The sequence below is a fragment of the Aquarana catesbeiana genome, linkage group LG05, assembly GCF_042186555.1.
Source record: "Aquarana catesbeiana isolate 2022-GZ linkage group LG05, ASM4218655v1, whole genome shotgun sequence".
NCBI lineage: Eukaryota > Metazoa > Chordata > Amphibia > Anura > Ranidae > Aquarana > Aquarana catesbeiana.
Window position 1 is genome coordinate 248,729,253 of NC_133328.1, and position 13,532 is coordinate 248,742,784.

Below are 13,532 nucleotides of genomic sequence, written 5' to 3' on the forward strand. Positions count from 1 at the left end.
GTAGTAAGAGCAGTTAAGGCCTATCTAGGGGCAACTGCTCAGATCCGCAGGACGGATGTTTTGTTTGTGCTGCCAGAGGGTCCCAATAGAGGACAGGCAGCGTCAAAAGCTACCATTTCTAAATGGATTCGACAGTTGGTCATTCAAGCTTTTACGGTTTGAAACAGAAGATTCCTCCGTTTTCAGATCAGGGCACATTCCACAAGGGCTATTGGTGCTTCTTGGGCAGTGCATCACCAGGCCTCTATGGCTCAAATCTGCAAGGCCGCAACCTGGTCTTCAGTTCATACATTCACCAGATTCTATCAGGTGGATGTGAGAAGGCATGAGGATATCGCCTCTGGGCGTAGTGTGCTGCAGGCAGCGGTACAGGGTCCTCAGGTCTGATTGCACCCTACTTGGTCGTGGTTCCCCCCCCCCTCAGGTAGCATTGCTCTGGGACATCCCATCAGTAATTACTGAGGCTCTGTGTCCCGTGATGTTCGAGAAAGAAAATAGGATTTTTTAAAACAGCTTACCTGTAAAATCCTTTTCTTTCGAAGGACATCACGGGACACAGAGGTCCCGCCCCTCTTTTAATACACTATATTGCTTGGCTACAAAACTGAGGTATCCCTGCAAGGGGGAGGGATTATATAGGGGGTTGAACTTCCTGATAGGGTGTGCCAGTGTCCAATCACCAGTGATACCTATATAACCCATCAGTAATTACTGGGGCTCTGTGTCCCGTGATGTCCTTCGAAAGAAAAGGATTTTACAGGTAAGCGGTTTTAAAAAATCCTATTTTTTTTTTTTTTTTTTTTTTATACCAGTCCCGGTTTTTCAAAAGACTTAAAACCATGGACATATTGCTCAGTGGTCATCACGACAAGGTTTCCTCCCTTGTCTGAAGATTTTATGATTAGGCGTGAGTCCAACTGTAATGATTTAAGGGCAGCTTTTTGTTTACTTGCCAAATTTGACTGTGATAAGTTTCTCCATTTAGTTTCAACGAATGTCGTCCGTAGCTTGTTGGGTGAAAGCCCAAACATTTGGGTTGCCTTGGTGTGGTTTTTTTTTTTTTTTTTTTTTTCATACACTTAAATACTGATATGTATATCTCATGCATGACTCATATCCTTTAAATAATGTTTTTTCCATATTTTTGTATATCAGTCCAATATCATGTGATTGTGTGTTATATATCAACTTGATTATTTATGGTTTATATATTTTCTTCATTTCATAGTTAATTTTGATGCCACAGTATACTCCTGAAGAAGCTTAAGAAAGCGAAACATGTTTTTTTTATTCTTTTTTGTAAACATAAATGTTCTGTTCTTTTGTCTGTCTTTTTTAAAACAGATTTATAAATAAAATATATTTTTTATCTTTAACAAATTTCTATTTTGTGTATTGAGCACCGTTAAAGTCCCTGGCCTATCCATGGCCAAAAGTCCCTTCTTTTTTCTCTATTAAGTAACCTGGGATGTGGTGCTTTGGTTTGACTCCTCCCCTCCACTTTTACTATATTACCCTATTTTATATATGTTCACAGGGTGACAAAGACTTCCCACCTGCTGCTGCGCAAGTTGCTCATCAAAAACCACATCCCTCTGTGGAGAAGTTACCCGCTGCCCATCATGTTAACCAGCACATTCATCAGCCTCGCAAGTAATGACAGTCTGAAAGACGCTTAGATATGCATCTATGATTCAAGAGGATGCAAAAGAGTTCCTCTTGTAAATTATGGACTTTTAAGAGAAAAATTTATCGGCTTTGTATTACAACTTTGCTTACATTCAAATATTCAATGAATTTTTTAATTTAGGAAAATAAATCCTAGCAAAATGTGCATTTTACCAAGTATTTGAAATCCAAAAATCAAAACAATATCAGACAATTTTGTCATTGAGGAGCATGTTGCATTTGATGGGGAATAATAATAATAGATCATGGTGGTGATTGCACTTTTGGGCTTCAATGGTTGTACCAGTTTCAAATGGTAATTAGTTCTAGCTGGCTGTATTGACTGGTGATTAACACTAAAAGAATTGTGGAGAGTCTTAAAGAATATATGGCAGCCGCTATGGGGTGTGATTGTTTTATATTTAATCATATTGACAAAAAAATGCTTCCTGTGTATAGCCAGCATTTGGTTTATAAATAAAGATGCAAAAAAAAAACAAAAAAAAAAAAGTAAGACTCCAACATATCTCTTTCAGCGTCAATGTAAAAGGAATAAACTTGACTCAGTTACATAGTGTGCTGGTATTTGGACCCCTTTAACACTGAAGGCCCTTTACAGGCGTTTTTAGCACTAAAAATAGCACCTGTAAACTGTCTCCCCTGCCACCCCAGCGAAAGCCCGAGTGCTTTCACACTGGGGCAGTGCGCTTGCAGGACTGAAAAGTTTTGCAAGCAGCATATGTGGGGCAGTGTGGGAGTGGTGTATGCTCCACTCCTAAACCAATCAATGGGCAGCGCTGCCGAAGCCCCTGCAAAGCGCTTTTTTAATTGCTGCTAACACGAGCAGTGCTTTACCGCTAGTGTGGGGCGGTGAAAGGGGTCCTAGGGTTTGATAAAAATCACAAGTAAATACAAAAAGTAGAATATAGTACCTCCTGGGAGTAAGTAAACCGTGAAAAGCGGACAAAATACAGAAAGAGAAAGGAAGTGCTGCAACTTGTCAAAGCCTTCACATGAGCTACAAGCTAAGATGTGAATTAACTCAAATAGGATGTTTCAGGATGGGTTCTCTCTAAGATGCCACAACTCCCATGTTTGGATATGTGATTCTAATTTATCAGAAAGTCTAGCCGTCGGTTTTACATAAGTTCTTTAGCTTTAATTATGGCAGCTGAAGATGGTGGGCTAGTTTTTTTCCAGTTAAGCGCTACAAGGCATCATCTAGCCGCTGTAAGCACGTGGCATAGTAGCTGCTTGTGAGGTTTAGGAAGTCATATGGAGGACAAGCCCAGCAGGAAAAATGTAAGAGTGAATGGAATAATTATATCGAAAAAGCCTTTGTAATAAGCTTTGGACCATTTTCTAAAAAGAGGTGAGACCTGGGCAACTCCAATAAACATGATATAGCATGCCTTTATCACAGTGGCATCTCCAGGAGCGATCAGAACTAGTGGGATAAATGGCGTGAAGGACGTTGGGTACCAAAAGTAGAGTATTTATATGAATTTTCTTTATAGAGTGCAGAGGGAGCTCTTGGCTGCCTGAGACCAGACCACCTGCCACGCTTCTAAGGAGAGTTCTTCACCTAGAATCCTCTCCCATTTGAGCATATATGAATGCTTACCACAGGCTTGAATTGGATAGGCATTTTAAATTTTATAGATATCTGAAATTAATTGGGAGGGGCCCTCTAATATTATTCTTTCAACAGCTTCTAAGCTTTTTATTGTCAAAGCCTAATAAGCGGAAGTTAGACGCTGATTGGATACTTTGCACAGCTGCACCCAGATTCTGTGTGCACCAGTTTTAGTAACTATCCCCCAATGTGTCTTGTATTAATGCTTATGTCATTTATCATTTTAACAGCTTGCTTTTCTTTAGTATTCAGGTACATTGGATTGTGCTACTGACTTTGAGACTGGGCAACAAAAGCTGTAAGGACAGCCCAGTATAATTGCTCCCACTCCAAGCATGCCTGTTTTTATCATGAACTATTTTTCTAGCAAGTTTCTCTTGTTGCTGCAGAGCCTGGAGGAGCTCATGTTTGCAGCTTTTGTGATTGGTTGATACTTGGCAAGCAGCATGGACAGCCTATACAGTATGTCTTCTGGCACTGGACTCTGTATTAGCTGTTCACCTAGGTACCTAGTTTGTGACGTGTTAAATCAGCTGCTTTACAGGTCCCGGGTTGTAGTGCACCCTACATCCTGCCTCTCTATCCCCTGATGCGTGGGGGTGGGGTCTGTGCTGGACCCCAGCTGCATGTTTTTACAAGAAGCCTGTTTTGGTTTCAGTTCTACTCATAAGGAGGGTAATCCACTGTACCTTTGACTCCGACACAATCAGTCGCACAACCAGTGGCAGGATGGGGAAGCTGCACCAGTATTGGCGCTTGAGTGGCCTGCCTTCTGTGGCTGTCTGGGATCTGGGCCTTTCTGCTCCTGAACGAGTCCCATCTACAGTGTTGGTATTGAGCTTGTTCCTGTCATCTTCTCTGAGTGCAAGTGGACTTCATTGCCTTATTTCTATCTCCTTTACACTATATGATCCTCTGGACAGTGCCTGGGCTCTGTTTTCTTGCTCCGGCAGGCTCTCCATGAACTCTCCAGATCATCTGAATCCTCTGTTCCAAAAGCTGGTTTACCACCATGCTTTTCAATCACTGACTTTAACAGCTTGACTGCTGAAGCCCAGGTCTTGAGGAGCAAGGGCCTATTGAATTCAGTCTGCATTCTTGAAAGCTAGAAAATGGACATTTTGCGAAGTCTACCATCGCACTTGGAAAATGTTGTTCTCTTGTAGTGAGACAAGGAAATTTCATCCCAGGAAGCTGGCCTTGAGCACTGCCAATCTCGGCTCTAGTGGTTCTTTTTTAGAGACCGTTTTTTACAGATTTTGAGGCTTCCATCTCTGGTCTTCTGTTAACACATATGTTTTTCAAAGTGGATGTTAAAGTGATATTAAAGGCAATGTGTGTGGCGTGGCGTGTGTGTTTTGTTTAAAAAAAAAAAAAATGATACTTTGCCGCTCTGTGCAGTGGTTTTGCATGGAGCAGCCCAGATCCTCCTCTTCTTGGGACCCCTGCTGGTGCTCCTGGCCCCTCCCTCCTGTCCAGTGTCCCCAGAGCGAGCAGCTTACGGTGGGGGCACCCAAACGGGGGGGGCTGCAAAAGTGTTTTATTATTTTTTTTTTTTCCTTAATGCATAGAATGAAGAAAACCTTGAGCCTTTAGAACCACCTTAAATTCTCAACTGATGCTGGCTTTGTTCAAAAGTTTCAGGCAACTCTGTAGGCTCTGTTGAACCACCTCTGTTATCCTGTTTCTTTTTGTAGGCCCATCAGTCTTGTTTGCTATTTTGCTCACCCCTCTGTTGTGTTTGGATGTCCAAGTGTACATGAATACTCCATCTGTTTCTCGTAATGTACAGTTAGGAAAATAGGAGCTTTGAATTACTGTGTGTGGGTAGTTTGGTGTGTTGTGGTGGTTTTTTTACAGAACACAGGTCCTCCCCGTCTGTTATGATCTGCTCCTACTATTGCTTGCTAACAAAACCGAGGCATGCTGGGAGTGGTAGGGGTTATTCCAGGCTGTCCTACAGCTTTGTTTTGCCAATTTCCTGAAGGCAGCAGCATAACCCAATGTACCCGAAACACTCATCCTGTACTCCAAGAAAAGGATTTTACAGTAAGTCAAAAGTTCCTACTTTTTCTCTATACTGCACAGCCTACATGAGACAATTGGTCATTATTTAAAGTAAACCTGTACTACTCTGCACAGAATCAACATACAATAAGGGCTCTGAAAAATACATCTTAAGAACCTACCTTTTTTTTGTCGGTGCAATTATAACCCCCCAAATAAACTTCAACCCTCTGAAGCAGGGGGAGAAAAAGGACACATACATGTGAAAAAATTTTAAAATTGCTATTTTTGTAGTTCTTGCACTGGGAGACATTTCCATGTAAATTCATACTTTTCAGAAATTCTTTATTTGCATTTGAATTTATGCACACTATGGATGTACTGTTAGTTTTATTACAGGTACTTGTATTGCGCCATCAATTTACGCAGCACTTTACACACATATTGTACATTCACATCAGTCCCTGCCCTCAAGGAGCTTACAGTCTAAGGTCCCTAACTCACATTCATACAGACACATACTAGGAAAATTTTAGACAGGAGCCAATTAACTTACCAGCATGTCTTGGGAGTGTGGGAGGAAACCCATACATGCACAGGGAGAACATGCAAACCTCATGCAGGTAGTGCCATGGTTGGGATTCAAACCAATGATGCAGCTAGGTAGAAGCACTAACCACTTAGAACTGTGTTGACCCCACATTCTAACGGGTCACTTCTTATCCTAAAGCAAATCTGCATTTTACACATGCAGGGCAAAGCTGCAGGTTTATTTTAATGTCCCAACCACAGCAGCATGTATTTACCTTTACTTCACTTGTTTCACCCACCAGGAGCGGAAAAAAAAAAAAAAAATAGCCTAGTATTTCCAGCTGTGTAGAAAGGTATAAATGTGGAGGATGACAGTAAAGACAACCTGTTATGTCTAGAAAGGGCAAAGCAAGTGTTCACATTAACTTAAAGTAGAACTACATGCAAAATTTTGTTCTTTTTCATTTTTTCCTTTACGGAGTAGAGGAGGGTTATAACCCCTATTGGTTTGTTTGCCATCTGTGTCCCATTAGGGAGATTGACCTTTACTTTCTGTCCTATAGACAAAACAGGATGTGAGGAAATCCCCTGCAAATTAAAGGAATCCTTTGGGAACCCCCAGGCCACCAGAACTAGTGCCCCCAGTGAAAGATTTCCCCTCTATTACTTTTTTGGGGGAAAACCCAAAATTTGGGATTATTATATATATTTTTTTTTTTTTTTTTTTTTTTTTTTTTTTTTTTTTTTTTAACCTTCACTTTCAATGATAATGGTAAACAAGACAAATGGAGAGGGTGAACCTCCCAGCAATAACCTCTCTAGCAATAAAAGCCCTCAGGTGTTCTAATCCCTTTTCACTCCTACCGAAAACTAAAGAAAAAAATGTTTTTCCTTTTTAGTTATACTTTTAAAAAAGATTTGTACTAATGCATAATTTGATATTCTAAGCAATAATATAATTTCTTATCATTCCTACCACATACTGTATACTTTTGAATTGATATAAAACTTTTTTTTTTAACAAAAAAAAAAAAACTAAACTACTTTTTTTTTCTTTTTTTTCCCCTTCTCCTTTACAAATGCTGGCTAAAATTATTCCAGATCAAGGCAAGTGTAATAACCCAAATGTCAGTCTAATTTAACATCCCCTGTTAGCTCCCACTCTACCACCTTGCTCCTACAATCATGTTTTATATATCCTCATTAACCTCTTCCTAATCTTTCAAAGGTTTGTGAGCAAATCACATTCAAATATTTCCACTGTTCCATGGTTGGGTGTTGCTCCTCTCTTCTCCACCCCATGCCATGGCCCCCTTTTTTACACTGTCTCCTTTGTGTCCCTAACCACTGGCTTTTTTGCCGCCACCTCCCATCCCAAGTCTTATGTTCAGCCACCATTTTGCCTCACTATATCAGCTACCACTTATCTCTAATCAGCTCCTTACTGTGGTGTGGTTATCACTCAAAGACCAAAAACCATGAGCAGGCACACATTTGCTTGTAACCGTAATTTTATATCTTTTTCATATTTCTTCACATAAATGTGACTATAGAAAGTAGACTTTTTCTAGCTAAGCGTAGGTGAAAAAATTGCACTTTTTATCACTATTAAAAGGAACACGACCTGGCCTAAAATGTTTCTATAAGGTAGCAGTGCTGAAGTGTTTTTTTGATGCCTGGGAGTGTCTGTGTTAGTCTGCAAGTCCATCTTTTTTTAACCCCCTATGATCCTAGGGCCAGGCTGTATATAGGGCCTTGACCTCTGCTCAAGTCAAAATGTCTGCACTGCTTTTGTTTTGGAATTGCTTTTTGCTATGTAAGGTTAAAGCATTTGTAAAGGAATTTGTTATACTTCCCTACTCTGTGCAATGGTTTTGCACAGAGCAGCCCCAATCCTTCTTTTCTCTGGTGCCCCCCCACCCTGCTGAGTTGCTATGGGGGCACTCATGCATGCTTGCTCCTGAGCGGCTCTGTGTCTGAAAGACACAGAGCGTGGCTCAGACCAGCCCCCCACTCCCTCCTTACTGGCTATGATTGACAGCCAATGGCTCCCTCTGCTGTGTCTCAGTCAATGAAGAGGGAGAGTCCTGAGAGAGCTTCTGCTCTTGTGCACATTGCTGGATTGGGGTTGGGTTCGGGCTTAGGTGTGTGTGTGTGTGTGAGGGGGGCTGAGGTGGGAGCCGTGCACTAAAGGTATTTAACTTCATGCATGAACGTAAAAACCTTCAGATGTTACAACCACTTCCATACCTGGCCTATTCTGGCACTTCTCGCCTTCATCATCTTCTTTTTTTTTTTTTTTTTTTCTTTTTTTTGCTAGAAAATTACTCGGAACCCACAAACATTATATGTTGTTTTTTTTTTTTTTTTTTGACACCCTAGGGAATAAAATGGCGGTCATTGCAACTTTTTTATCTCTCGTGGTATTTATGCAATAATTTTTCAAACGCTTTTTTTCCAAAAAAAAACAAACGGTTTCATTAATTAAATAACAAAACAGTAAAGTTAGCCCAATTTTTTTGTATAATGTGAAAGATGTTACGCCGAGTAAATTGATATCTAACATGTCACGCTTTAAAATTGCGCACACTCATGGAATGGTGCCAAACTTCAGTACTTAATCTCCATAGGCAACGCTTTAAAACATTTTTCTTGGTTACCAGTTTAGAGTTACAGAGGAGGTCTCGTGCTAGAATTGTTGGACATGTTCTAACACACGCGATACCTCACGTGTAGTTTAAATGGCGTTTACATATGTGGGCGGGACTTACATGTATCCAAAATAGACAAAATCCTGCAAGCCACCGTGAACTAATTGCTTAAAAATTATCAGTAATCAGCTGCATGCGTGGAACGGGTCTCGTATAGCGTGCTAACATTCAGAAAAATAGAAAAATACGCTGCGCTAGAAGTGTACTATATTATGCTATATAATAAGATGTGTGTGTCTCCAAACTAAAAACACATGAAAATAATAAATCAAATACCAAATACTGGTGAATAAATGGTTAAATAATTGTAAAAATAGTTGCTACATGGTTATGGAATAATACTAAGTAAAATATACACAACTATAAGCATGAACACACTGAAGTGCAATAAACACTACAAATAAATATGCTGAAATGCATTATAGATAATACTATATAATGTAAAAAATTGTGCCAAAGTGCCACACAACATAAGTGGGGAAAAAAAGTCCTTATAATGTGATAAAAGTGGAAGTGGCGTCCTATAAATGGATAGCAGTAGAAAAGTTGTGGTAAGTGTCCACTGTAATTAATATCCAGCATGCTTATAACTGCCGCTATGATCATTCTTCTCGTGCACAGAATCGCCGGCTGCAAAGAATATCTGAATGATGCCTGTAGCTGCAGGCATCATTCAGATATCCCCTCACAAAGTCAAGGATGTCATATGACGTACTGTGGTAGGGAAGTGCTTAAGAAGCATACATTAATCAAACATAAGATTTTTGTGTTTGAATAGAAACTATAATGGTTTTGGGTCCAGTTTAAATTCATGTTTCTGTTTTAAGGTGTTTAATAACAGGGTACCTTGTTAAAAAAAAAAAAAAAAAATTTACAGTATAGTAGGCACTCAAAGTGCTTCCACGGATTAACAAGGATGGTATGAAGAAATGTGCATAAAATCATGTTTTAAAATACATAGGTTTTTAATGAGTCTTTATACTGTACTTTAACCCAAAATGTATGTTGTCGGCACCCCTATGATTCCTTATGTTATAAAATCCTAGTTGAGCTTCACAGCACATCAAATCTTTTTTCTTACAATATGTGGTAAAACATGATAAAGTCTGCATTACAGTTACATAAGCTTATATACCAGTCAGTTTTTACACGCACACAAAAAAAATGGTGGCTTGTCTTGATCTCTCTTCCTAAAGAGTTATAAGTGTCTCATATGTTTATATTACTGAGGTCCTCAGTATTAAACACTCCTATAAAATGTTACAATTGTAACAGATGTGGAATCCCAGGTTGTGCAAGGTTGGTTGAGTGATGGAAAAATAATTGATTGTATATTTATTGCTTTAATGTTTGTCTTTGCAAAACTTTAATAAATAGTTTTGTTAAAAAAGCCAAGCTTTTCTACATAAAACTCTGTTCATTATATTTGTTGAAGTCCTAATGGAATTAGTACATCTATGGAGTACCACGGACAAGAATTGGTGACACCATGGGGTAATCTGGTTTGAAATTGTAAATTGTATGATTGGTGTTCTTTTTGGCATATATCATTATGGTATTGGGCATTTTTTTTTTTTTTTTACTTACCAGTGGAGGCATGCTGTTTCTTTTCCATGTTCTTCCATAATCTAGGTACAGCTAGGCCTTTCCTGTGGCTGTTCATCTACAAGAAATCCTGGGAGGGGGAGTATTTGTACCCCAGAGTAGTGGGAGTATCCACATCCAGCCACCATCTGCCAGCCATGATTTGGTTATGCTTCTGCTGCCCAGCGGCCCTCTCCCCAATTCCTGGATGTTGTTGCAAAAGGTCTAGGGCACAGCAGAGGAGCCAAACCTGCGATGCCTCATATTTTGTTTTGTGCATTTATTGCGTTGCATTGTTCTGACATGGGTTGAATATTCAAAGCATCAGGCTGTACTAAAAAGTGGGGCTTATTTTTTTTTTTTTTCTGCTGCTGTGAACTTCTTCCTTCTTCTTTCTCGGTGGTAGTATAAAGTAGTATATATTTTAGCTTACCAGTCCTTGGATGTGGTGGCTGCATTAGTCGTTGGTATATTTTATTCCTTTATGTTTACTGATCTGGCCCGTGACATGCTTCCTGTCCTAGGTTGTGAATGCGTTTTCTGTATTTATGGAGGAAACATGTTATTACCATGGGCTGCAAACACTTCTCTCTACACTAGGGAGGTGGGGTCTTTGTAGTTCACAGAAGGTTGATAAGATTGTTTGCTTGATATTTCTGTTCAGTGCTCAGGAAGATACCTGGGCACAAAATCAACAGGATTTTTTTCAGAAGAAAGAAATGTACTTAGCCAGAAACTAGAGAACGAATGCAGCCATACTTAAAATCAAGATTTTAAGTATAAACCAAGGTTTAAGTAAAATCAAGGTTACAGGCTAGTTGTCCAGGGTGTAATCATCCTGGTTATGAGATCCAATCCAAGCTGGTCTGTAAAGACTGCTTTAGAGACTATGCAGCCAACCGCGAGCTGGAGAGTCAGCAGGTTGTGGATCTCCTAAAACGGACAATGAAAGACTCATTCTCTGAGCTAGCGGCTTTGGTCCCCGCTCAGTCAGTCCCACAGACATCCCAGGTACAGGAGACAGAGCCTGATGTTCCTGGTCCCATGGCAGTCAGTACCCCTCTGCCTCCGTCAGGCTGACCAGCCGGAAATTTGCCACCTAAAGAAGCAGAGCCTTTTGGGTTCAGTTATTCCTTAGTCCCACCGTTCATCCAAGCAATCAAGACTGCAATTGCTTGGGAAGATGCAGAAGAACCACCTCAGAAATCCAAGGGTTACTTCCCATTCCTCAAAAGGAAGCATGGGCTGGTTCAATAAGCTTTACCCTTTACCGGAGTGCGAAATGCAGTCATTAAACTCTATCCTGGTAGTAGACGCAGCAGTTGTACGCCTTGCAAAGAATATCACCCTTCCTATGGAAGATTCCTCTAGATAGGCTGATCGATCTAGATCTTAGGAGGACCTACTTAGCCGCAGGAGCAGCTTGTAAACCAGCCATTGCCCTCACTTCCGTGTCCAACGCCATCAGGGCCTGGACAGACAATATCGAGACGGCCTTACGTCAGGATGTCCCCAAGGAGGATATAATTAAGGCCTTGGAAGAGCTTAGGTTATCAGCAGACTTCGTCGGAGAAGCGGCCATTGACACCATTAGGTGCTCATGTAGATCTATGCTGCACTCAGTGATGGCGAAGAGAGCCTTGTGGCTGACGCCCTGGAGGGCGGACCTTACTTCCAAACAGAACTGGTGCAAGATTCCATTCGATGGGAAAGCACTATTCGGAGACAAGTTGGAGAAAGCTATCTCCAGGGTGACAGGAGGGAAATCCGGCACGCTTCCCCAAGACAGAAGGATGCGAAGGCCCAGAGGCAGTTCTTCTAGGTTCCGCCAGTCAAACCCAAGGGATTTCAGACAGTCAAGGCACTTTAGAGATAACAGAGCCTTGGAAGGGCACTCAGGCATCCTTTTTGAATAGGAAGAATAAGGCCATTACGGCTCCACAGGAGCAGAAGCAGCCCTTTTGACACCAGATTGGCCCAGACGCTCCTGGTAGGAGCCAGGCTAAGGTCCTTTGTTCCAGTCTGGGCCGCCCATTGCCAGGACCCCTGGGTTCTGTCAACAATCCAGTGGAGACACTTTTGGAATTTTTCTCATCCTCCACCTCTCGGATCTTTCAAAAGAACAGAAATTCCATCCTCTCCGTTGAAGGCTCATAACATCACTCCAGCTTCAGGGGGCGGCTGTGCCGGTTCCCTTATCTGAGCGCTTCGCAGACTTCTACACCCTATTTCTGGTACCAAAGCGGACAGGTGGATGGAGGCCTGTGATAGATCTGAGGAGGTTCAACTGATACATCCACCCCGAAAGCTTCAAAATGGAATCCCTGCAAACAATTATTCAAGCAGTCCAGCCAACGGATTGGATGATCTTTGTTGATCTGCAGGATGCATACCTACATGTTCCAATTCTACCTGCATTTCAAAAGTACCTAAGATTTGCAGTGGGACAGATCCACCTACAGTTTCAAGTTCTGCCTTTCGGTCTATGCACCTCTCCCCAGGGTATTCACCAAGATATTAATATCCGCTCTGGCTCCCTTGCGGGAGAAGGGCTTGAGGATATACCACTATTTAGATGACATCCTCCTGCTAGCAAGCAGTCCAGATCAGTTGGTACATCACCGGGAGATCCTTCTACAGTCCCTAAGAGTACTAGGATGCCTGATAAACTCTGACAAGAGTCAGCTAACATCGACTCAGCAGATGATCTATCTGGGTGCAATGTTCGACACTCACGAGGAGACGGTGTCATTACCTCCTCTGAAGGTGAAGCCCATCATCCAGAGAATGTTCAAGGTTATCCGAAGCCCATTTCTGACGGCTTCACAATGCCTGAGCCTCATTGGCAAAATGTCCTCCTGCATACCGCTGATTCCTTGGGCTCGTTGGCACTTGAAGTATTTTAAGACGGGTTTCTTAGCGCAGTGGAAGAAACGACTCTCTGACGATCCTGCTGACGGGAGTAATGCGCAGGAGTCTTCGCTGGTGGACAGTTCCAGAGAACCTCTCCAAGCCTCGTCGCCTGGGCTCCCTCTCCTGGATCACGATTACGTCTGACGCAAGTGGGCAAGGCTGGGGAGCCCATTGCGGGGAAACCAGGATACAGGGATGATGGTCATGTTCCACCCAGGGGGTGGTATCCAACATCTTGAAAATGAGGTCAGAGAATACTCCTACGCCTGGACAACAGGGCAGCTGTCGCATATCTGCAGAAGCAGGGAGGAACCCGCAGCAGATCACTCCTCAGAGAGGTAGAGCCGATTATACTCTGGGCAGAGAAGGACCTCAGGGCGATTTGTGTCTTCCAGGCAAGTTGAACATGGAAGCAGACTCTCTGTCAAGAAACTTCCTGGACAACGAGTGGGTCCTTCATCCCCATGTCTTCCATCAGATCG

General features: G+C 41.8%; 1 protein-coding gene across 1 annotated transcript in view; it reads left to right on the forward strand.

Moving 5' to 3' along the window:
- DAP (death associated protein) overlaps positions 1 to 2,178 on the forward strand; it is a 34,786-nt gene extending 32,608 nt beyond the window's left edge. The window contains exon 4 of the mRNA XM_073630691.1: positions 1,538 to 2,178. Coding sequence (XP_073486792.1) covers positions 1,538 to 1,657 — 120 coding nt within the window. The 3' untranslated portion in view covers positions 1,658 to 2,178. The remainder of the gene's footprint in view (positions 1 to 1,537) is intronic.
- Positions 2,179 to 13,532: the final 11,354 nt, after the last annotated feature.